The sequence below is a fragment of the Acomys minous genome, assembly GCF_964271855.1.
Source record: "Acomys minous genome assembly, chromosome: 8".
Taxonomy (NCBI): Eukaryota; Metazoa; Chordata; class Mammalia; order Rodentia; family Muridae; genus Acomys; species Acomys minous.
This window is the reverse complement of record NC_140489.1, coordinates 75515884-75542104: the sequence shown is the minus strand read 5'-3', so window position 1 is coordinate 75542104 and position 26221 is coordinate 75515884. Positions and strand designations below refer to the sequence as shown.

The 26221-nt window shown below is 36.0% G+C and overlaps 1 protein-coding gene across 2 annotated transcripts in view; it reads left to right on the top strand.

The window, feature by feature from the left end:
- The window catches only part of AGMO (alkylglycerol monooxygenase), a 292081-nt gene extending 267508 nt beyond the window's left edge, over nucleotides 1-24573 (top strand). The window contains exons 13-14 of one of the 2 annotated variants that reach the window (XR_014780821.1): nucleotides 20230-24336; nucleotides 24427-24573. Coding sequence is in view for 1 of the 2 variants with exons in the window: in XM_084791218.1 (XP_084647344.1) it covers nucleotides 20230-20310 (81 nt within the window). In the remaining variant the exon portion in view is untranslated. The other variant, XM_084791218.1, reaches the window with a different exon arrangement.
- The last annotated feature ends 1648 nt before the right edge of the window (nucleotides 24574-26221 follow it).

Here is a 26221-nt window from a genome sequence, read left to right as displayed (position 1 = left end):
GTAAGTCCTTGATTTCCTTTGATATAAAATTTAAGGTAATTTGAATGTGAAATGTGATTTAGTATGATATTGGGAATCTGACAATAATGCTATGTAATTGGGGTAACCATACACCAGCATGATCTTGCATCCCTTGCTGGACAGGAGACCCTACAGAAGAAATAAACTGCCTCTTCTGCAGGGTTTCCCTCTGGAGGAGGTGCAAATGGCTCTTCCTTAAAGGAAGCAAATGCTTAAGTTTAATTTCATAGGTGACATATGATACATTTAGCTGAAGAGCAGTTTTTCAACAAGAACTTCCATATGCTCACTCTATTTCTATAACTGATATTCTAACTTACCTTCATTGTGGTGACAAGCTGAGACAAGGCAGTTTGTTGAACACTAAAGCAGGGATCAGAATATCCAACCTGAGTGTGATGAAATCAAAACCATTCTAGATTTTTGCGGGTGGGAGTTGGCATTATGTTGCCACTATTGTATTCTCGCTCATCGAGGAAAATAAAGAATCTGAATAGGAAACACTGAGGGGTTGTGATTTAAATCATATCAATTTCCTTCCAGCACTGTGATTATGATGTAGGTAAAGTTGTTATTTCATGAAAGGCATCTTAGCAGAAGTCAATGTTATCAGCCAGATTCTGGTTTTGATAGATGACTTACAAGAACTCAGTTCTGGCTCAAGCAATTGAGAATTGGACATTACTGCCAGAGGGGTTGGAATGGATTCATGGAAATTACCCTCTAACTCTGATCTCACACACATGTCCTCAATATCCAGAAGCCAAATAGGGCCAAATGATTCTTCTGCATCTTTCATTGGCATGATACCAAGGAAGCATGCAGATTCTGATGAAAGATGTTTGTACAATTTCTCTCTCTCTCTCTCTCTCTCTCTCTCTCTCTCTCTCTCTCTCTCTCTCTCTCTCTCTCCTAATTTAGGAGTACAAAGCAGGATCCTATTTAATCATTCCAGGACTGTCTCTATTTGTTTTACTTGAGATGAGGTCTTGGTATGTAGTGCAGTCTGATCTCTATATTATGACCTTGCTAGTCAAGCTTTCTTTTTTTTTAACTTTTAAAAATTTTATTAATTTATTCAGATTACACTCAATTGGTTTTTTCTTTTTAAATATATTTTATTAATTTATTCATTTTACATCTCAATTGTTATCCCATCCCTTGTATCCTCCCATTCCTCCCTCCCTCCCATTTTCCCCTTACTTCCCTCCCCTCTGACTGTGACTGAGGGGGACCTCCTCCCCCTGAATATGATCCTAGGGTATCAAGTCTCTTCTTGGTAGTCTGCTATCCTTTCTCTGAGTGCCAGCAGACCTCCAGGGGATGTGATCAAATATGGGGCACCAGAGTTCATATGAAAGTCAGACCCCACTCTCCACTCAATTGTGGAGAATGCCCTGTCCATTGGCTAGATCTGTGTAGGGGTTCAAAGTTTACTGCATGTATTGCCCTTGACTGGTGCCATAGTTTGAGCAAGACCCCTGGGCCCAAATCTGCTGATCATAATGTTCTTCTTGTACATTTCTAAGACCCTCTGGATCCTTCTATTTCCCCATTCTCCCTTGATTCTCTCACCTAGAGTCCCAATAGGATGTCCTCCCCTCTGTCCCACTTTCCTGGTAAGTGAAGACTTTCATAGGACATATCCCTTGGGCTAGTGTCCAGATATAAGTTAGTATATACCATTTGAGTCTTTCTGCTTCTGGGTTAACTCACTCATTATGTTCTAAGCAGCCTTATTCATAATAGCCAGAACATGGAAACAGACTAAGTGTCCCTCAGTAGAAGAATAGATAAAGAAACTGTGGTACATTTACACTATGGAATACTACTCAGCTATTAAAAACAAGGAATTCCCAAAATTTGTGGACAAATGGATTGACACACTCAAGCTTTCCTTTGTTGCGTTTAACAGTGTCTCAATTTTATTTTTCTAGTTTTTCATTCCTATTTAATATTTTTTAAATTTTCACTCCCTGTTCTGATTTATGGGTGCCATTGCAAACAAGAGCAATATACATATACATACTGTACATATAGCTCCTGAACCCCAAATTAAATTTATTCAGATACTGAATATAGACATATAGATACTGAAACTATATATGGTAACATTATTAGTATATACCAACACCAAACTATAGACTCTGGCTTGTAGTTTTTTCACTGTCTTAATTTAATTTTTTAAATTTACTCTAATTTTCTATAGAAATAATTTGAAAATGCAATCAAAATTAGCTATCTCTAAATTGGTGTGCATTAGTATCATGGTCTTCCATGTGCATAAGGAAATATGCCAAATACTTTAATGAGATAATATGAATTTAACATATCACATCACTTTTAAGTAAAACCAATAATAGAAATAACATTCTGAAATTCTGGAAATATACAGCAAGCAGAGATTAAATATCCTGTGAAGGAATTTGGAAGGTAAGAGATTCTCTGAAGGGGGCCATATTGAGTGATTCCTGAAAAAAAAAAAAAAAGGAGGCGTATGGGAACACAACTGTGTATTAAGAGCAGTGTGTTGTGGTCAAGAAATAGCCCAAACTCTATATAATGTATTTTAAAGGACAGTAGTGTATTATCAAGACACCATAAAAATAGTGTTTTTATGGATAAACTCCTTAGAGAATGCATTCTCCCTGAATCTTAAGTCTGTAAACGCAATACTCCCTGTGGCCACAGTCCACGCTACTCTTGATTCTGACTGCTGGTGGGATCACCTTATCAGACTGTATTATAACAGGATTTTCTTGCTGTTTCCTGTCTCTGTTCTACACTGTATCCAATCTAATGCCATCAAGCCATGGTAAAAACAGCCCATCCTGTCCCTTTCTGCTTCTTGTCACAGAGCTCTCTAAATCTCTCAGTTCTTCTTTTAAAGCTGCAGCCCCTCATTCCTGGCTCTAGTCCCCATCTGGGTTATGGTCCCTCTCTTCACAACTTACTGTTTCTTTTAAACCTTGAAAACTCTTACTCACTTTTGTGTCACTTGCTCCACATATCACATGAGCTGATATGTGGAGAAACTGAGTTCAGTGTGAGTTGCTCCACATACCAATTAGTGCAGTCATGTAGTCACTCATTCATAAATTAACCCAAGCACAGACACTGTCTTCAACCATGTAGACTGCAGGCTGTGCGCTGCACTGCAAATGTGCCACAGTCTGTGTCCCTGATCCTTACTTAATGCCACATCAGTGGAAATGCCTGCTTGATAGCTACTGGTTCAAATAATACTTATCAAGCATATATTTGTTAGCCCTTCTCTGCTGATGAATATAAACAGACAACCTCTGTGTGAAAGTACTCTACATGAATTTGATTAGTAAACTAAATTAAGTTATGATATCTTTGTCTTTGTGTGATTTCCTTTGAACTACTTAGTTTAATCTCAGCTATTTTCAACCTTTCAATGACAGTCACCCTCATAATCACCATAGGAGTTCCACGTGACTCAGACTTGACTAAAATAGCCCTTGAAATGGCTTCATGGTCTGCCCTCAAACTTCCCACCTTGTAGTCCTTCCTTTTTTTCTAAATTAAAGTTACTACTAATTTGTAAGAATTTTACTACAGAAAGAAAACAAAATACCTATGTTTAAGCATAATAAAATTTAGGTAGTGTCAATTATTTTAAGATTCATTTTTTTGTTATTTCTGTGTGTGTGTGTGTGTGTGTGTGTGTGTGTGTCCCTGTATGTGTGAGTACCACGTGTGTGTATATATACTCTATTAGAGGTGTTATATTTCTTTGAGCTGGAGTTTTTCAGGTGGTTGCTAGGAACAAAATTGAAGTCTTCTATAAAAAAAGCAATACAATTGAAACATCTCCCCAGTGCCAATAGTCAATGTTTTATTAATTTTTTTTTACAAAGAAAATGCATTTATTGAACAGGAAGACCCACAGTTTACTTCCTTGGCCAGGAATCACTATGGAGATCACGACCTGAAGAGCAATTGAAACACATGGCTTCTAAACTTGCAGAAAAAAGTATAAAGCACACAAAGGTACACACGCCATGGCTAATGTAATATATATGTCATTGGTGATGTTCTTCCAGGTGTTATATTAAGTACACAGTAGTTTATTTTGCTTTTAAAAATTAGGTAACATTATATTTTACTCAACTTTGTTCTTAAAATTTACCCACATTAAAATATGTAATCTCATTTTACTCTAGAGTAATTACTGGTTGTATGGTTATGTATTATCATGATATAAAGCTTGCTATGTATTATATAGTACATTCAATATGGTATGGATATTTGTATGAGTAAAATTATGATTTTGGTTTTTGACTTTTTACTCACACTTTTTATGTAAAGTTCATTTATTAATACCTTTAGTCTAACACCTTCATCTCCAGTTTTATACTCACATCTAATTATGCCTAGGTTTTTAAGTAGGTATGTGTGCATATATATTTGTTTATGAATCTAATGCACATGTCTGTGTGCAGGCACATGCATCTATGTGCAAGCATGGAAACAAGAAGAGTCATTAGATGTCCTTTTCCATCACACTCTCTGTTCCTTTGAAGCAAGGTCTCAGAATGAGCCAAGCCTCACATTTATTCCTCATCCAGGTGAGAAGAATGCCAGGCCTAGGAATGCTCCTCTCTCTATTCCCAGAAAAATTGTGGTCACAGACATATTGGGTTGTTAGGCTTGTCATTAGGGTGGTTCTGTCTGAACGCTGATTTTCATGATTGCACAGCCAGTACTATTAACCTCTGAGTTATCTCAGCTAGAAATCTGAATTTTTTAAATGTCCTAGAGGTTATGATTAATTCTTGTTCAATTGATTGCAATTAATTTCAGTTACTTGACCAAATTCTACGCATTGTATTTCTCACATAATCTTTCACATCTCCATCTATGCTCTGTGTTTCTTTCCTCTTTAACACTCTTTGATGCTTTTAAACCTCCTAGGAGGTTTGCTCCTCTCTCTATTCCCAGAAAAATTGTGGTCACAGACATATTGGGTTGTTAGGCTTGTCATTAGGGTGGTTCTGTCTGAACGCTGATTTTCATGATTGCACAGCCAGTACTATTAACCTCTGAGTTATCTCAGCTAGAAATCTGAATTTTTTAAATGTCCTAGAGGTTATGATTAATTCTTGTTCAATTGATTGCAATTAATTTCAGTAACTTGACCAAATTCTACGCATTGTATTTCTCACATAATCTTTCACATCTCCATCTATGCTCTGTGTTTCTTTCCTCTTTAACACTCTTTGATGCTTTTAAACCTCAAGCATCTTGTTTTATCAGTTTATCATATTTTAATTTCAATAAGTACATTTTGTTTTGTTTGAGGTAGTTTTATTTGGTTTTTCACTTATACTCACCTGCTATTTTCACAGTTCATGTATATTTTTCCTTGTTTATATTTTTGTTTAGTTTTAATTAAAATTTTTACAATATTTAAGGAGCAGAGAAATGGCTTTTCAATTAATTGCTTGTACTGCTCTTAAAGAGGACTATAGTTTTGTTCCTAGCACCCAGGCCAGGTGGCTCACTGGGATTCTGGCCTGCACATTTATGCACATAGACACTCACACATACACACAATTAAAAATAAATATACATCTTAGAAAGAGCTTTAAAAAATACTACCTTCGGTTTTCAGACCCTTCATCACTTAATATTTGTCATAAGACTTCGCATTACATGTACTAGTATCTCCTTTGTGATGTCCTGCGTGTGTCTGCCCCCCTCCCTCTCTCTCTGTATATGTGTGCCTGTGTGTGAATGTGCACAAATGTGTGTGTGTGTGTGTGTGTGTGTGTGTGTGTGTGTGCACATACGACTAGGTGTTTGACTGAGCCCAGGCTTGGTTGAGATTGTTATTTTTCTGGGCTTCTTGTGTACTCTATGAGGCTTTTTGATATAACTTAACAACCACCTCTTGTGTCACCATCAGCTTCATGGGATAAAGTCAAGTTTATGTTCATCTCACAGCTGTGAATAAACTCTCAGAAAATCAGTTTTCACAGAGTTTCATTATCTGTGACATGGAAACAACTAAACTCGTTTTTAGTACATCTCTGAGCCAGTGTTGCTTTTTCCTAGGACTCTTTCATTTTGCTTATTGGACCATTTATAGGCTGCTTTCCAGCTTGCCTGCTTTTACAGATGCAAAGCCACATATGATAACTCATTTGCAACATAAAAAACTTCTGCTCCTGTAAGTGTTTTTTCTTTTTATTTCCCCAGATGATGGGGATGAGATGAGGGCCATACATAAGCTTTACTAATTACCTGGCTTGGGCTGAGCCCAGAGCATTTGTGTCTAAATATCCCTAGGCATAGGCCTGGAAGCCCTAAAATCTAATCATCTGCAAGCCCAGACATTGAAGACTTCAGCTTCCAGACTTTTGCTAACCCAGGCCTAGTTTTCAACCTCCAAGACTTAATGCTGAATAAACTCATCCTTTCTAGTTCCTTCTGAACTCTGGCTGGCTTGTTCAACTTAGCTGTTCTGGCTCAAAACTCTTCTTTAAGCTGACTGATACAAGCACGCTTCGCACTAAATTGCTGTGCTTGGAAAAAGTGCCTCTCTATTCCTGGAACTGAACTGCATCGAACTGCCTGCACTGAACTCAGACAAACTGTACCAAGTTGTACTCCCCTTCACTCTCTTACTGTCTGTCTCCTACTCAAGCTCTCTTAACTGCTCTTAAGTAGCTTCTATTTCCTGTCTGTTCTCTTGAGAGCTGGGCATATCTTATCACTGACTCATTCTGTCAAATCTTTTTCTGATTTGTCACTTTGTCTACCGCTCAACTAGAAGTTGTTGTTTGGGATCAAGTGTGTGAACTAAAGGCATGTTTGTAATCCAATCAAAGGGATTAATGTTATGTTGTGTCTGTATTCCAGAGAGAGGGATTAAAGTTACAGAACAATTAAAGGTGTATACCAAGGGTATCACTGTATTCCAGCTGGCTCACAAAGACACAGGACGTCGGATGTGATCCCTTGCCAGAGAAGTCATGTTGCTGGATTCAATTCCTCTACATGATCCAGCTTTATACTCCTTCTCCTTGTTGATTTTCACCGAGAATCTGGCACTTACTCCATCTCTTTGGGGGTTAGCTGTATATTACCCTTCTTTAACACGTTCTTGTTCCACATGTTAGAAGGATTCTTTACATCCATCATATAAGTCATTTTACAGGAAGTCCTAGACTGTTTGATAAGAGGAACTGCGTATTTCATATTGACAATACAGTGCTAAAGACGTTAAAACTATACAAACAAACATACAGAATGGTTTCTCTGTCCTGTTTAACAGCAGGGTTTCAATGTTTTCTTTCTTCTTTGGCTGGCTTCAATTTCACAATGACACTCTGTCTTCTAAGCGTTACCCCAACCAGGCTTGTTGTGTACTTATCTAGGAAGATAATGCAAAATGAAATGAAGTGTTTTCATCTACTGATCTTTATCCCTTCAATTCTGACAGGACATATGCATCATTTAATTAATATCTTACATTTTATATTAGAAAAATATTAAACAGATTTATCTGAAGGATTATTTAATCATGTATGCAATTTGACAAAATAGAATTTTTTTACTTTTATGTATAATTCTGAGGCATCTACAGTTTTTACTGATACCTAAATAGTAAATTTTCATAATCCCAAATAATTTTTTAGAACTCAAATGACCCTAACTCCTCTAGTTCCTGCTATTTGTAGAACTCACTTTTTATTTTTACTTTGTAGTCAAAGAAAAAAATAAAAGTTGCAAAAAACTACCCACATAATAATTTATGTTTATGCTGAGTTTAGTTAACAGTGACCTTTGGCTGTGTGTGAGCTGTGGCCTGGACATACCTGATGAGGCTATTTTTTTTACATGTGTTTAGTTGACTGTAATGTGTTTCTCCCTCTACATCCAGCTAACCACCAACCATTCCTCAGCCTCTCAAGTCTTATTAATACTAAAAATTACGAGTTGGAGACATATGAGATTACAGTTAAAAGATTTTTCAACCTGTAAGTTAATTGTGACATGAACATCAAGACTTTTAAACATGTATTATTAATCACTGCTATGTTACTATGTGTATATTTTACCATAAGAGGAAGAAAAAGAAATTCTGTGGACTCTTGGCAATGAGAAAGTGTTATTTCCTAACACCCATTTGGAACTTCCTCAGGAGGCCAGGCAACCCATTTCTGGGCCTAAGCAAGATGGATTTAAACACAAGCCATGAATTCTTTCTGATTGCTGTTTGGACTGAAGGTTTTCTGGAAGCAGCAATGTCCTAGCTAGACTGTTTTCCAGCTTTTAAATGCACTAGAGTACGATTGTATTATGTGTTGACCCTGATTTATGTTAAAAAACCCAGGAATATTTTTCCAGAAGAAGTGCTTTGCTTATGTGTGAGCCTTTGAGTCCTGGATTCATCGGGGAGCTGACTGGCTCACCTCAGCCTGCTGCTCATTTATTCAGATACCTTGACTCTAAAGGAGGAATCGGTGAACATCCAGTGGTATTTGATGAAATAAATACCATAAAAGAGATAGGGCTTTTTTAGAATACATCACTGTGATGTAATATGTCAATGCTCAGTTACACATTTGTATGCACCTTTAAAAAGCATCTCAAGGGAAAAACTGATTGTCATAATACCATGTTTCAATTAAACCCACATCCTAGCCATTTCAAGTTCCAAATTCCTGAAACCCTCAAGTTAATGCTTTCCATGTTGTGCGGCTAATTTACATAAAGATCTGGAGCTCCTGCTGTACTGCTTCAACTTTTGGTAGCTTTGATATTCTCCACAGTGCTATATACAAATAGTATAAACTGCTTTTCACAGAGACCAGCTGTAATTATCAGCAGGCGTTAGTCTCCCAGAGTGACCGCTGACTATGTTGGATTCCAACATTGCCCAGGCCTCCTCAGTCTTCTGCTTCATCTTGCAGTCCCTATAAAAACCATCTGTTACAACTGTATGTGTTTTGAAATTTATATGTACTACTATCATGGTGACCTGGCCGCCAAACCCATGTGGGAGAAATCCGGTCGACAAACCAAGCTGTGCTGTCTTCAGGTTTTTTGAGAACTTGTAACTCACTTTGCCAGAGCAAAGGGGAAGAGATGAAGCAAGGAGAGAAAAAAAAAATGAGAAAGACGAAGAACATTTCTAAATGTGGGTTCATTTTTCAGATTTCAGCCTAGAAAATTCCTTGATTTCATCCTGTTAAATTTTCATCAGTATTCATCCATGTGAAATTGTCAAGGGCCAAAAACAATCTCCTCATTCCAGAGTTCTGTGAAGTTTCTCTAGGGCTTTTGCTCCTTAACAAGGAGTACCAGTTAAGTAAGTATTCTGTGGTGGACTGATTTATTGCTGAGGATCATAACTGGGCGACGAAACAGTGTTGAAATATTATTAGACCACGATATCTGACACCACTGTGCAGCTAAGGTTCTCTCATAATTTGGAAATTATTTTAAAGGTAGAACCCACTTAGTAGACCTTTACAACAACAATTAAATACATTAAATATATACTAGATTCATGCATATAAAGAACATTATCAGTTAGAAGAAGTGTGTCACTAAAATGTCTTTCTTCTGATGTTTTGAAGCTTACCCCCTACAGGTAGGATTTTTTTTGAATGGCCATATATTACATGGAAATTTTCATCCACCACTAGCTCTAGTCTAACACAGTGTTTCTCAACTGTCTACTAATACACTACAATTGTATACACAAAACCATCTGTGTTATATAATGGCTCTTTAAAGAATGTTCTAGATAATTTTACCTCTAACACCTTTCATCCTAGCATCATAAGATGAACAAAGGGTGCTCTATAACCCCTGTTTATTTCAGAATCATTAGCATGATTCCTTTATCTGTAAAATGCACCATGGCCACCTTTCACTACTCTTCTAGAGGTATCCACAGCTACAGACATACTTTCTGAAAAATCATATTAGCCTAAAATATAACTTGGTCTACAGGAAATGTTTTATAACATTTATAACATTCCAACAATTTTTAGAACAGCATAATTATTTAAAGAATTCCTAGAACTCCCTCTCCTCAGTTTCACTGTCCTCTCTAGCTCTGTCTATCTCCCCCAAATTTTATCCCTCTACAGGAAGAAAAAGAAGCAAAAACAAACTTTGCACTATATTAAAAGCTAAGCAACGATGTGTATGTTATCATTTTGTAACTTGCCCAAGGAAAATTATTTTCTATTTTTTAATTATGTGCATAAACACCTTATTTACCTTTGGAGTTTTTGTCCTTAAAGTCTCACTCTTTACCAAGTAATCACTGTATTTCCTTTGTATTCCCATGACTGTGCCTCTGCAGAGTTGTCACAAAATCAGTCATTACAGTACATTACCTGCCGCCATATTGGCCATATCCACTGCCTTGTTCTTTGGAGATTTCTTAGTGTACTCATGCATCTTTAGGTTTCAGACACTGGAATGCCAGAGACCACTATGTCCATGGAGGTTACAAAATTTTATATCTGGGACTTGGCAACATAAAAATACCTCTCTTCTCTTCATTTCATATCTTTCCTCATTCTCCAAAATGCATGGAGAACACTTTTTACAAGGCACTTTTCATCACTTTTTCTCTGTTCATTCATTGACCTTGTCTTGCTCATGATTTGGGCAATACTATTACTTGGTGTTCTTTTTCTTGCAATGTAATTATTTTGGGGGATGATCCTCAGAATTTTCTAATATCATCTTACTGTGTTGGTAAACTTCACTTTCTCTCTTCTTGAGAAAATAGAAATACTTTAGTCCTTTTGTGGCAACAGGTACTTTTGAGATTCCGGAGCTCTGAGGCATTGGTTTTCTAGAACCCAAAGTTTTAGAGCATTTAAAACTTATACACTTATGATTTGTGGTTTTCAAAGACAATGGATGAGAGTAGCCTTTGAGATGAAAGAAGTGGATATTAAATTTTTTATTTGTACATCTTTATTCAAAAAATAAATCCTTCATATGTGTCTTATATAATGATGATGATGAAGAAGAAGATGTAATGATAATAGTAAATTAAAAACAATGGAAAATTAATTTATGTAAATATTTTCAAAACAAAATTTAGGAAACATCATTGTTAAGACTGAGTAACTAACATACTGGCAATGATAACATGACAGTTCATACCCATGTAATAGAGACACAACTGAAGCTATAATAAACTGTCATGCGCATTACTTCAATTAGTATTTCCAGTGAATTAATAAGACTGTTTTTCTTTTCAAATATATACTTTAAGTATGGTACCATTAAATATATTTTCTTGGCATTAAATATCTTACTTACTCAAGATGAAATTGTAATTTAATTATATTTCTTTCTGTGCAAAAATGGAACAATGGTACTGAACTATGATTGACATAGGAAATTCGCTGCCTGCTAAAATTAGGATGACTTTTTCTTTATTTGTATACACTGTTACAAAATAATTAAATAGAACTCGTGTTTTAAATAAAGTGTGAAAATAAATATGATAATCCTTAATTTATCAAATTTTTCTTTTATATTTACTGACAATATGATGAATACAATTTTAACTAAAGACTTAGAAGCATACATATAAAAATCTTTCAGTCTATAGGAGACAAATTCACAAAAAACTATATAACTCCAAGTTATCTGAATTCAAGGACTATATTGTTCTTATTTCAGATCATTAGCAACATGCATGAAATAAAATGGAGTTTTGAGAGGGGATTAAAAAATAAAACAAATATTATCTAATGAGGATTGAGTCCACATAATATTTTGTGCATCCATTCACATCTGAGGTAGACACCATGCCGTTTTCTCCTTTGGATTACATACCTAACACTAAATAAATAGTTAATGAATTGATAGAATTATATCGGTATTTATTTCAAATGAGTCCATTGTGACTTTGAAATCCTGAGTTACTTTACATTAGTTCTATGTGGGAGTTTTTAATAGTTTTGACTGTCTGTTGTTGACAATATAGCAGAGGTGAGGTAAAGCCATCCTTGTGTTACTGTTCCTACAATTCTTCATGCAAACTCCTTTATGTTGGGCCTCTTTCCTTCATAGTTCGATTATCAGTTATCTATTCAAATAATTGATCATTCTAGTATGTTTGTTTTTCTCAGAATTGACTCAATTTTTCTTACTGTTTTTTTCTTAACTTTGCCAGCGTTTTCAAGAAACACTTCTACTGTTGAATTGTAACGTATCTCTTACAGATATTCCCTTATGTTCTTCAAGATCCTCGGTGAAAGTTCTGAAATGTGTGGTTTTCCCCTGAAACTAATATAAAGCTATATAAATTTTCTCTCAATTTTGGCAAATTCTACATCTTTCCTTTGCTTCCTGATATGCTCTTTAGTGATATATTTGCTTTCATAACTAAGTGTATTATTAATATTATTATCACTTTGAACAGGGAGATGTGAGTCTTGGTACAGGCTAACACAATTTTTAGGGATTTAAAGGTAGAATATGAACTTTGGTTGTATGTAATCAGGACCTATATTGACAAACTTACTAGAAACATCCGAGTGCCTGCTGCCTGCCTCTCCCGTTGAAGTGTTGCCAGAACAGGTAGTCCAAACTGAAAGTAAAGGAACGTTCAGGCATCTGGGGTGTCTCTCAGGAAGGCAGCTGTAGCTTCCTTGGGAAGCCGTCATTATTAGGCGTCAGCCGCCGCGGTGGATACCCTTGGGTCCAGTTCTGGCATGACTGGCCTAGTAGGAAACAGTTTATGACTAAGGACATTTGCAGCAAACCTTTTGGTCAGTCCAATCTGTGGAAGAACTCTGAGAAGTCGCCCAAGCTGCAAGCCATATGTGCGCTGTTGGCCTTCTATTAGTCTACTCTGGAGGCTCTCATTTAGTGGGGCGCTAATCACCCTCGTGACGCAAGCAAAAACATTATGAATGATTCTTTTCAACATCCCTTTCTCTTAAGATACACTGTCCTATTTTTAACACTAGACACCACTACTATGTCTGTAAAGAGCATTTTCCCCTGAAAAATAGGACACATGAAACATTTTGTTTTTATTTCCTAAGTAATATACAAATACAAAGACATTTTTGGTGCACCACTAAATACACTGATAAGCCCTGTTGAATGTAATTCTGTATTAGTAAACATGTGCCTTTGCAGATGTGAGCATTGTACAAATATTGAATTTTTAGTCATATCAGAATCTCTGGGATCTGGCTTTGGGGTGCACTGAAAATCCATATGCTGCATGGTAAGTTTCCGGGGAGAGGGTTTACTTGCCACTCATGAAGCCCAGAAATGCCATTTTGTTAGAATATAGTGGCCAATTGATTTTACTTTATTAACTTTATTGAACCACAGTTCTGTTTTAGAATGCAAATGCTGCAATTTCACTACTCGGAAGTAAGTTAAAAACATAGATACTTTGAATCTTAGATTATTTCTCAAGCAATTTCCATTACAGGTTCTTTTCTTTTTTAATTTGCTCATTTTACATCCCAATTGTAGCCTTCTCCCTTGTGGCATCCCAGTCCCACCCTCCTTTCCTTATATCTTCCCCCTCCCCTAGTCCTCAAAGTGGGGGAGCCTTCCTCCCCTGACATCTGACTTCAGCCTATCAAGTCTCATCTGGACTGCCTGTGACCTCTTCCTCTGTTGCCTGGCAAGGTCACCATGCAGGGGGAAGTGATCAATGTGTGGTGACCAAAGTCTATGTGTGAAGTAAGCCCTACTCCTACTCATTAGAGATTCTTTAGGGAAACAGAAAGACTAGGATACAGCAACATTTCGCTCACAAGTTTTCAGTTCCAAATATACAGGATAGGAGGCAAAGAACTTTGTGCTGATGGTAGGCATGCACAAAGAAATAATAAAGAATTTACTTCTAGTTATAACCAAATCATTTGTGTGGAAGTATAGAAACACAAAAGAAATGTGAGTGTCTATTGGGTATGGTTGGTGTGGTAGGTAATTTCTTTCCGGTTTATTAGTGCTTGTATTTGATAACATCCCATAAAACTTTAATAAAGTAAAAAAATAGAAACTTTAATAGTGAACTTTTAAATTCACTAACTGTCAAAAAATAGTTCAGTCATAGTTAATTCAGTTTTAGATTATAATGTCACAGTATTTAGTATGGTTTACCTATCAGTAACTCTAACGCATATAAAAATTTCCGCACAAAGTAACACTTGGCAATGTTCAAGCCCTTGCTATTCTTTGTACTCCAGTTTTAGTTCCATCTTTTTAAAAGCTAAAACAGGTTGATCATGCTTATGAGTTGTCACCGTTTTGCTTTGCTCTGTTTCCTTCTCACATGCACACAAAAGAAGAATGTGGTGGTTCATAAGTTCAAGGAGACTCTTGGAATAAAGAATCTGAGAAAATGAACATTTCTTCCTAAAATATTCCCCAACTCACTGACTTCACTCTTTTTAATTTCTCTTGCAACTTCAAAGTGAAAGAACGAACCTTTAACTGGAAAGGTGGGGGTGGAGCAGGTCAGGGTATGCAGAAGGAAGCCTGAATAATGAGAAGCTATTGCTCAAAATTTAGCAACTAATCAAAAGCAATTTTACAAATTGTATGAGCAAATAATATACTCTGAAGACAAAGTTTGGTATTGTTAGTATTCTTAAAAGTTGTGTATCAATAAAGACAATTAATTCAAACTTTAAATTCAATGCAGAAGTGCCCACAGATGTTTTTGAGAAATATAGCATGTATTTTCACTTTATGTTAATTATGGTTTATACAATTCCAACCAGATGGGTTTTCATGCACAGTAGCTAATTCAGGCCAACTGTCTTCAAACATGTTCTCTGAATGGTAGGTAGGCTTTGTAGACTTCTAAGTGAGCCTTAATGTTATCAAGAATATTTGTCATTGTCAAGTGTTTATGTGATAATTCAAATATGGTTTGGATAGAGAGTACACTAGCTCCCAAAGAGTACAGAAAGTAATACACACATTCTCTGATGGTCTAGACTATCAAAAATGAGTACATTATTGTACATGATACAAGATTATCAGATGGGGGCTGAATTGGTTGACATGGAAAATATGATATTTGTGTGCTACTTTTTTGACTGTTTTCTTTTGCCCAACTTAGTATGAAGTAGTAAAATACATTAATTTTCACTATACAGAGTCAAATAAAGTTTTAAAAAAACCTGAATGTCTTCTTGTGGTGTCATTGAACGCTTCCTTCTTCCAACTCTTCCACAACACTCCCTGAGCTAGGCCTATTGTTTGGCTGTGGGTCTCTGCGTCTCTTTCCATTAGATGCTGGAGGAAGCCTCTCAGAAGACAGTTATGCTAGTGCCCTGTCTGTAAGCATAGCAGAGTATCTTAATAGTCAACATGTGGGTCCCCTAACAATGAGAATAGGGCCTGTTTCTGACAATGCTGTAAGCCTTTGGATCCCTTTCCCCTAGTTGGGCTGCCTTGTCATACCTCAGTGGGAGAGGACACCTTTAGTCCTGCTGTGATTGAGGTGCCATGGTGGGTTGGCACGCTTTGGGGGCCTCCCTCCTCTGAAAAGAAGGAGGGGGGAATGGAAGGAGGTGTATATGAGGGTGGGACTGGGAGGAGAATAGAGGGCTGGGATCATTCTGTCAAGTGATTAAATAGATAATTGAAAAACTATGACTTCTGATGCTTTGAAACATCATCCTAAAGCATTTTTAAAATTTGAACATGGGTGTTTTGCGTAGTTCTTACTTAAAACTAACATCAATAGTATTTAAGGACTAAAATATATTCTTTCCAAAAATGCTCATATATACATGGGCATAAACTTACTGCTTTTTCAAAGGTAATAACTTTAATTCATTTTAATACATAACATAGCACAAAAATAGTTTATTTAAAAAAAATAAATGTTACTAAATTGTCCTAAGACCTCATATTATTGGAGAAATCTACATTTTATAAAACTACACAATTGTGTGATTTTTTTAATTAATGATTTTTAGTATACACAAAAATATTGTTTTATATTCTGATAATTGAGGTTCTTTCTACTCAAGTTTAATAAGTGATCCTTTCCTATAGAAAAGGACTTAACACATTTGACATGTTCATCAACTCATTAGTGCTTTGGGGTTACATAAAACATTGTATTGCTTTATCAGTAGGCAGAACATTAAATGAGATGCAGCACACTGACTGTTTTTATTTCAATGTCATGGAAAATAAATGTTTGAGCCTCATAAACCAATCAATGCAAAAGTCTAGTTCTCCCATAGATATTCATTCTCTTGTGACTAATTCAAGAAAATTTAAAGCCTATGTTTCTCCTGAAAATTTATATCAGTGTTAAATGCCATGAAGAATCTTTTTAAAACCTCCAAAAAAGCTGTAGTACTTTTCACTAGTTGTCATTGCAACAGTCCACTGTTTAACAGCAGGCTTGTTTCTTTTGGTTATTGGAATGTCTATAGTCAGAATACCCAAACCAGAAGGGTTGAATATGCACAGAGGCATATAAGAAGTCAAGCACCCTGGCTTGTAAATTGGGGATTTGCAGCTTTAGGGCTTGTCATTTGAACAAAATTACTCCTGCTTGTATGATTTTTCCTCCAGTAAGTTATAAGCCTGATTTGCTCATATTTGAGCCAATTTTAACAAGGCCTTTGAAACAGACTTAACTGGGAAGGACAATAGCTCCCATTGGTGTTTAATAGGGATTAGGTGCTCAGATTAGCCACCTGCCAACTGATGATCTTTCTAGAATGAGGTGGAAGAAACATAGAGAGCATCTGTACAGTTCAAAGTTCAGGCATGAGAGTTGAAGTCCCTGGAAATTCAGGAATATATCCTAAAGACAAGGACTACTAATGATGTGTTAGCACAAGGAGGGCTTGACATTGGGAATGAACTTCCTCTGTTTCATAGTTTGCATCCAGATGTTATAATCATGGGACTTGGACAAGCCTAGGATAAAATGAGAGTGCATTGAGTTTGTATATATCCAGAAACATATCTATAAATTAGAGAAACATATACAAATAAATGCTAAAATTGCTGCAATACCTATTTACTCTATCACTCTGCCTAAGCAAGAATATAGCTGCCTTTATTTCATTTGATTGAGAGATATATTAGTATCTATTATCAAATGGGACACAAATATCTATTATGAAATGAAAACACAAATAGCTGAGTGGAAAAATGAATTTGAAAAAGAGAAACATTTTAACAGAATTGATATCAATAATCAAGCAGTTATATGGATTCCATGACAAAATTACCTATATTAAATTATCATGCAACATAATTAATTTTATTATATGATATATATGATAATATGTCTTATCCACATGCTCAAAAATAAAAAAAATAATTTGTTTTCCTCTACTTTGATATTTCTATCAGATAAGAGTCAACCATAATTTTAGGACATAGTTATTTTGTGCCATTTCTGTGATTCTTTGTGAATGTATATGTCATTATATTTTTTAAAAATCCAATTTTCATCCTCATAATATTGATTGTGAAAACATCTCAAAAACCTAGCAGTGACTGGCTTTAAAGACTACAAATGAAGATTGTTGCTCTTAAAAACAGAATAAATTCACTCTCATCCAGATACTCATGTCACTCAGCTGCGTTCCAGCCTTGTCTGCACAACTGGGCTTTCTGAACGCCACTGAAAATGTGAGGCACATTTCCAGCTATTGATAGCCTTGAGATTGCTTGATAATCGTACATTAACACATCTGAGTTCCCACTGCTTCATTCACAAACTGCATACCAACCCTCCAAACTGTGTCATAGCAATCAAACTGCACACTCTGGTAAAGATAGCAAGAGCTGTGCCTGGCACAGGCTCCATCTACAGCACATTAGTAGCTCTGACTGAGCCACCTGACAATCACCAGCTATACCTCTCTTTGGAGAGTTTGTCCATAGATGACCCAAAGAGAGAAAATGAAAAAGCATGAACCTTGGTTTTGTGTAGGATGCTGAATGCATTTGAGGTGGGTAAGAAATAGTCGATGCTCAGGCTTTGGCAGGAAGGCAGCCTACAGGATCCAACTGGATCAGAGTTTCAAAGGCAGAAAGTTTTGCCATGATGGCGAATTAATAGCAAAGTCATAACTTTTTCACTCTAGTTTTAGTTAAGAATTTTTAGAATCACAGAGACGCTAGACAGAATTATGGATAATCTGAAGGAGACCATCCATAATTGGGGCCTAGGAAAAAGGTGAATTATGACACATGACATTTCACATGAGTTTTTGAGGCTTCATGGAAATTACTCTCCAGTCTTCTTTCATAGGGAAAATCCTTGGGACCTTAAACATCAGATTCAAATTTAATAAAATCTTTTATTGCCACATATATTTCATGGTCCACTACAATGTACTAGTTGTTTGATGGATATACTGAATTACAATAAAATATTTACCAATATTGTAGACATCATCTCTGACCTTCTTGGAAGCTGTATTCTCAGCTACTCTGTCCACATTAACTCATGTTTGAAGACAAAAGGAACTTGCTACTGAAGTACAGAAGCATTCACAGTTCTCCTCTGCTCCTAGTCGTATTTTACCTGGCACCATATCGAGAAATCTCATGAGGTCATTTCTCTTGAGTTACAGTCAAAAGAAACAAATTGAAAACCAGCCATTAAATACATTGTGCTTGCCTTCTGAGGCAACCCCAAAATGTTAATATTATTCTTGTCCTCTACTTCAATGTAAGGACTTATTTTTTTTCTCATTTTGTGGAGATGATAGACTGAAAGTAATGTAGAGAGCAAGAGAAACAAGCCTGTATGGCTAGCTAACATTCAGGCTAATGATCATCAAGAAAGAACCTGGAGGTTGAAATGAAAGTGGGCAATTTATCACATCTAAGCACTAATGGTTAGCAAAATTTGTTTTGCTTAATTTGAGTTGTTGCATTTCATTTGTTTCTTTGTTTATTGTTGCTGGCATTGCTTCGTTATTCTGATCCTAATTGCAAATGTATTTCATGTGAATTAATGGTTGACCTCAGTTGACGCCATTGACTTTATCTAAGTTCCTCACTACTGGGGCACACTCTCATGTTTACATTTTTCTAATTAAGTATTTTTCCTCTGTATATTTTAATAAATTTTCCATAAATAGTAAGTGTCTTCCTGGGGAGGAGTTACTAGTAGTGTTATCATTGTTTGAAGCAGATGATTGCACAGTTTATACATACATACATGCATACAGAAAGGCATGATGCATGGAGAATACCACCATAGCTATTACAATAAATCTGACTTATCACAAACGTAATACAATAATTTTAACCATTTCTTCTTTCATCATTGATCTAACACTATCCTAAAATGCAGATCAGGAAAGCAGTCCTACTATGGCTTAACAAAAGGAACCAGAGTTCACACGGGGGAAACCTGAAGGCACACAACCGCAATCAGTGTATAGAGAGATGTAGTATGGGTATTAGTATTTAGATTAGGAAGAGCGGAAAAAACTACAACTATATTCTTGCATGGAATGGCTGTATGCAATGTATTGCTAAATTCACTACAAAACAGTGTACCACACGTTTGATTTTTGGTGATTTGTTGTATCTTGTGTTAACCAAAAGCATGAAATTAAACTCAATGCACTCACAATGCTGCTTTTTTTTTAATGATTTAGATATATCTTTAATTTTAAATAGAATTTTAAGCTACATTTTCATACACAGTGAGATCAAAAGGTGGGGAAAGCAAGTTAGCCAGAGTCTTGTGAATTTCATTCCTGTTAGATGAAATGCCTGTTTGGCTAGATTATATCGCCTCAGATGAAAATGATTCTTCATCAGTGTTTTTACTTCTCGTATTCCTAAGCCTCCTTAAACTATAGAAGCAATGACATCATTTAACATAGAACAGATTGTATTTGGTACCCACAAGTATAAAAGAAATTTGCCTTTTTTTCTTCAGTGTCTAGTTTACATAGCCCCATATCTTTATAAAATACATAAATAGAAATGTAAGAACAACAACAAAACAGAGAAAAATACTTCTTACTCTTGCTTTTATCTTCACATAGCATGCCTTGTGTTAAGTTGACTACCTTGTATCATTGAACAAATTCATAAATTTTGTGTGAGTAATTTGACTATATAAAATTATTTGTTTTCTTCTAAGAAAATAATTTAACTCACTGGAACAAAAGTTTTGACTTGTTTTGTTGTTTCTTTCTTCAGATTTTCTTTTCTGTTTGCATTGCTTTCTGGGGAGTAAGAAGCATGAAACAGCTCGCCTCTGGCTCTTGGAAAAAGGCCTAGTGCACAAGATCTTTCAGCCCTGTCAGCTACCCATGGTGTATGATAACTAACTGAAGGATGATCGTTATCTTACATACTATCTACGAGAGCTACTCAATTAATGAAATGAAAGTACTTCTTTATCTCTGTTTTTCATATGTGTTCTTTTGTTAAAATTAAAGTGAATTATATTTCTTTGCTCTCACTAAAAATCAAATAATTCATTTACATCCAGACTATATTCACTTTCTTGTCTGTGGCAATAGGAAAGAGGGCTAAACATGTTTAAGAGAATGAAAATTAGATTTGTCTTGATTGATCCTAGAACATTTTCTCTAATTTTGTTAAAAGTATAGCTACATTTCTGTAGTCTTTAAGTTGTATTGGTGTCTATGTGAGCCTGTGTTTGCCTCTCCAAAGAGTCTGTAGTGCCACATTACATAAAAATGCATCAACGGCATAAAAATGATTAGAATTGGGCAGAATTAGTTTGTTCAACAGATTAATTTATAATACATTCTTCTAAAATGTTGGGTCAACTTGTTTCAATAGTTTGAGGAGTACATAATAGTTCATGATATTTCAAATTGTCATAATAATGCTAACAAAGTTTTCTGAACAGAACTGACAAAGGTGGCATGAATATGTTGCTTATTAAGATGTTAAAATTCGCTTATATGTTTCATTTGAGGAAAATTGATAGAAATAAGAACTGAATTTATAAAAGGAATTTTAAAAGTCTTTAAAAAGTAAGAATTGTTCCTTTCCTGAAATATTTATTAGAAAATCTCAAGTGACAGTTTTAACAATCCAAGTCAAAAGTGCTAGTTTAACTTAATGACTTTTATTGCTCTCAGCTTAGATACATCACTGAATTACGGTGACTAACTATAATTAGTTGCTTAAAGCTCATTTTTAAAAATGTTGCTTGAGACTGGAAGAGAGAAACTTAGGAAGCTGTCAGAAAACCAGGCTGCAGGTGTCTGTGCAGGAGTGAGACAGGGCGGAAGCACATTCATTCCTCAACTTGGGCAGCAGAAGATTTACTTTGCCTGATAGAAATATTAATAACTATATCTCAAACACCAGGAGTGCATTTAGCTTTGTTCCTTTTCTCTTTTTATACTCTGCAACTAAACCTAAATTCAAGCAAATTCTGAAGTCCACAGCAAATATTAAATCCTACTTCAGTGCCTCACTAACAGGCATTGCTGGCCTTCACAGGTATGAAATTACCTTACAGCAGGGAGCCCTCTGCTGGTATGAAAATTTTAGTGTATAATTAAAATTATTGCGGTTTATATATTTCCCCCAAAAAATCTGTCATTGGTACTATCATTTAATAACGGAAAGAAAAGAACATTTTATTGATTCTCAAATACTTATTTAGCAAGTCAGGATAGTTCCATGATGGAGAGAGAGAGATAGAAAAGCCAGACAGACAGAAACGAGCACACACACACACACACACACACACACACACACACACACACACACACGTGATCGATGGATAGGTAGAATGCAGGTGAGCATGTGAACATACAGGAGTAGTTTAAAGTAAGTTTAATAATGAAAATATCGCATTTGAAACCCAGTTTTCTTTGAATAAATTCAAATATATTTCTTTTCTTTTGTTCCACCTTAAGATTTTTTTCACTGTGATTTGGAACATTTTCTTTTAGAAATATAAGTATTTTCAAGTTACAAATTTCTAAGCCTTTGAATATGGATGTAGTTCCCAGATATGTGATGTTCCTGGGGCGTCTGTGCATGAGATAGGACTTTTATTTCACCTTCAACCCTGCTAATTTTCCAGTTCTATTTCCTCTGGTGAGCACTAATGCATGATGACAGATCATGCAACCCTTAGTAATACTGTAAATTGATCTTGAATGATTCCATGTAATTTATGCTGGCTCTTGACTGGAAGGACTTTAATTGTCCTTATTTCTCTCCCTCAAGAGAAAAGCACTAAAATAGGACTCTTCAATTGCCCATTTTTCACGGAGAAGTACAATCACAGGGACACCCAGGCCTGCTTATCTACCAAAATAACCAAAATGGCTATTTGTTTATAAGGTAGAACCCTATGAGTAACATTTACTATAACCTCGAAATTATTGCAAAAACAGGTATTGACAAACCATTCTGTGGAAATCTGAGGGAAGTTAAATCACTTATGCAAAGCCACCATGGAACACAATGGGTGGTCATTTTTTAATTCTCTAAATTTTAACATCAAAGACTATGACACATCCTCATTTCCTGCTATAAGGTATTCAGAGCAAAACTCAAGAATTATAGGCTCAGAAGTTCACGTGCAGTGTATGTCATTACCCTTCAATTTGATGTTCCCACTGTGAAAAAAGATGGAAAGATAATTTTGTGAGTGATAGTTGAGAAATTTATGAGTCCTGGACTTTTAAATTTTGTTTTGTAAGATTGGTGCTCTATTTAAGTTTCGATTTCTGTGATAAACACAACAACCAAAAGCAGCTTGGGGAGAAAAGGGCTTATTTCATCTCATACTTCCAGGTAATTGTCCATCACCAAGGAAAGGCAAGGTTGGAACTGAAGCAGAGATCTGGATCAGTGCTGCTTACTGGCTGGTCTCCATGCCTCATTTAGCCTTTTTTCTTTTACAACAGAGCATAGGCTGCCAATTGGTAGTACTGCCCAAAGTGACTTCACCCAACTATATAAATTATCAATCAAGAAAATGTCACAGACTTGCCTACAGGTAATCTGTTAGAGACGCTTCCCAATTAAGGTTCTTCTATCTAGATAAATAACCATGGCATGCATCCTGTTGACACAAAAATACAACCAGGACATTTGATAATGTACTGGGTTCTTGGTTTGTGTTGTGCATTTTTGGTTTTGGTTTTGGTTTTGAGACAAGATTGTCCTGGAGTCACTTTGTAGATTGGCTGGCCTCCAACTCACAATGATCTGCCTGCCTTGCCTCCTAAAGTGTTGGGATAACAGGTGTGCACCACCACACCCTCTGTAATGTATTAGTTTTATTGATATGTTTGACATAAACAAAAAAGAGTCCATCTGGTTGCTTGGTCTGTCTTTCTCACTAGAATTTTCCAATCGTTTTCCTTATATTTCTGTGTTTGAGCATTACTTTTGTTTTACTAGATCTTTTGCTTAAGAATAACACAAAAAAGACATCATTGACTATCTTTATAAATATTTAGATGTCCCATACATTTTTCTTTTTTAAGATATCTTTTTAATTAATTTTCATTTTATATTTATTCACTTTACATCCTGATGGTAACCCCTCCCTTCTTTCCTCCCAATCCCACCCTCCCACCTTCATTCTCCCTCTCACCTCTCCTAATCCTCAAAAAGGGGAGTCATCCTCTATTAGCTAACCCCAGCCTATCAAGTCTCATCTGGACAGCCTGAATTCTCTTCCTCTGTGACCTGGCAAGATTGCCCCAACAGAGGAGAGTGATCAACTAGTGGGCACCAGAGTCCATGTCAGAGGTAGTCCCTACTCCCCATATCATGGGACCCATGAGGAGACTATGCTGCCTATCGACTTCTTCTGAGCAAGGTGTATAGGTCTTCATCATGCATGGTCCTTGGTTGGTCCAGCATCCACAGGGCCTGGATTTGTTGGCTCTATTGGTCTCCTTGTAGAGATCCTGTTGCCTCCAGGTTCTTCTGAACCCCAGTTCTTCCCTAAGACTCCCTGTACTCCAACCCAAAGTTTAGCTGTAAGTCACAGGAGCATCTGCTTTGATTCCTTGCTGTGTGGACTCTTTCAGAGGATATGTATGGTAGGCTCCTTTTCTGTTTTTTCTCTTCAATTGCTTCTGGTGTCTATTCTATTTTCCCTTCTGAATGAGAATTAGGCTTCCTCCCTAGGTCCCTCCTCTTTTCTAGCTTCTTTAGGTTTATAGATTATACTGTGGTTATCCTGTATTATGTTGTTAATATCCACTTATAAGTGAGTATATACCACGTGTGTCTTTCTGGGTCTGGGTTACCTCACTCAGGAAGACTGTGTCTAGTTCTACCCATTTGCCTGTAAAAATCAAATGGGAGGGAGGGAAGAATGGGAGGATACAAGGGATGGGATAACCATTGAGATGTAACAAGAATAAATTAATAAAGGAGAAAAAAAATCAAATGTCCTTGTTTTTAATAGCTGAGTAGTATTCCATTGTGTAAGTGTACCACAGTTTCTGTATCCATTCTTCAGTTGCGGAACATCTAGGTTGTTTCCAGATTCTGGCTATTACGAATAAAGCTGGTATGAACATAGCTGAGCAAATGGCCTTTGTTGTATGGTGGAGCATCTTTTGGGTATATGACCAGGAGTGGTATAGCTGGGTCATAAAGTAGAGTTTTCCCCATTTTTCTGAGAAAACGCCTTATTGATTTCCAAAGTTGTTGTACAAGTTTGCACTTTGACCAGCAATGGAAGACTGTTCCCTTTTCTCCACATCCTCGCCAGTGCACACATTTTAACATGGAACTATTTTGCATGTGTTTTTAAAAATGAACCCTGAAAGTTTAAAAGCAGGGGAAATTTCAGGAAGATGGGGAGTGATAAACTATGGAGTAGAGAAGGGCATAATGTTGAGAACTGTGACCATCCCTCCTGCTTCTGTCTGCATTCTTTATTTTAATTAAGTGTCATTACTGGAAATAAACTACTTTAGGTTTTATAAATACTATTTATTAATTACACTTCCTGGTAGAGTCTCTTTTACTAATATGAGGGATTCATAAGGAGGAAAAATGTTCTCCTTTTAACACAATCTTAAATATAAAATATTTTTGTATGATAATGGTTTCTACTGATTTTCCATCCAATCTAGGCAAAATGCATCTAGCATTTTTCCATTCAGACTTAGTGCTCATAATGAATTTTAACTCAGAGGGGAAATGCTTGCTCTCACTGTCAGTGAGGAAGCCTTGACAGTTCTTCCTAGGTAGATGTTATCTTAATTTAAACAATAATGTGTGGCAGCCAAGTGACATTTTCAGAAACATTGCTGTCATTTGCAATAGTTTACAACATGAAAAATAATCACTTGCGTACTAATTCTCATTAATGTCTCTCTCAAAATTAAAAATGCATATGTGGTGAGCAATGTATTGGAATGTTCTAAAAAATTTTACCTAAACATGTAGCTTACATATCCATGTGTTTCACCATGTGATAAGAGGCTAATGATATCTGTGATTATAAGTAATAGAAAGAGATAAGCCAAGAAGCATCACATGTGTTTTAAAAGTCTGTGCTTTCTTAAAGACAATTGTGTCTGCAGAAGATGCTTTAGCACAGGTAACTGCAGGAGGCACATAGCATGCAGAAACATTTTTATTCAAATTGAAAGAGTCTTCTAAGTTCGCTTCAGTTTTAACCATTATAGCTTCCTTCTTCTACACACACAAGAAGTGAAGCAATCATGATTAAAGCCTTGGATCCTGAAGCTGAAGGCTGTAGGATTAATTAAAGGACTCTAAGCTGGTCACACAAACACACACACACACACACACACACACACACACACACACACACACACACACACACACACTGCAGTAAAAGAGTAATCAATTAAACACTGAACCAGAGCCATTTGTAGGATGCTCATCATATCAAGTGTGACACATCTAGCACTAATGTGTCAATTGAAGTTTAATAGAGGAGATCAAAACATTTTGTTAATGGTGAGAAGAATACAAATTCTGACAGATAACAGTATGGTGAAAAACAGTATCTTTTCTTGATTAAAAACCCAGTGACATATGCATTAATATGTATGACTGTTAGTATTGAGAGAGATAAATTAATAGGCTAAAATATCTTATATACACGAGATAGTTAATTACCTAGAGGGATGTTTGTTAAAATGATAGTAAACAAAGAGAGGCAGTATACTTTCTGTCAGATATCAGACTG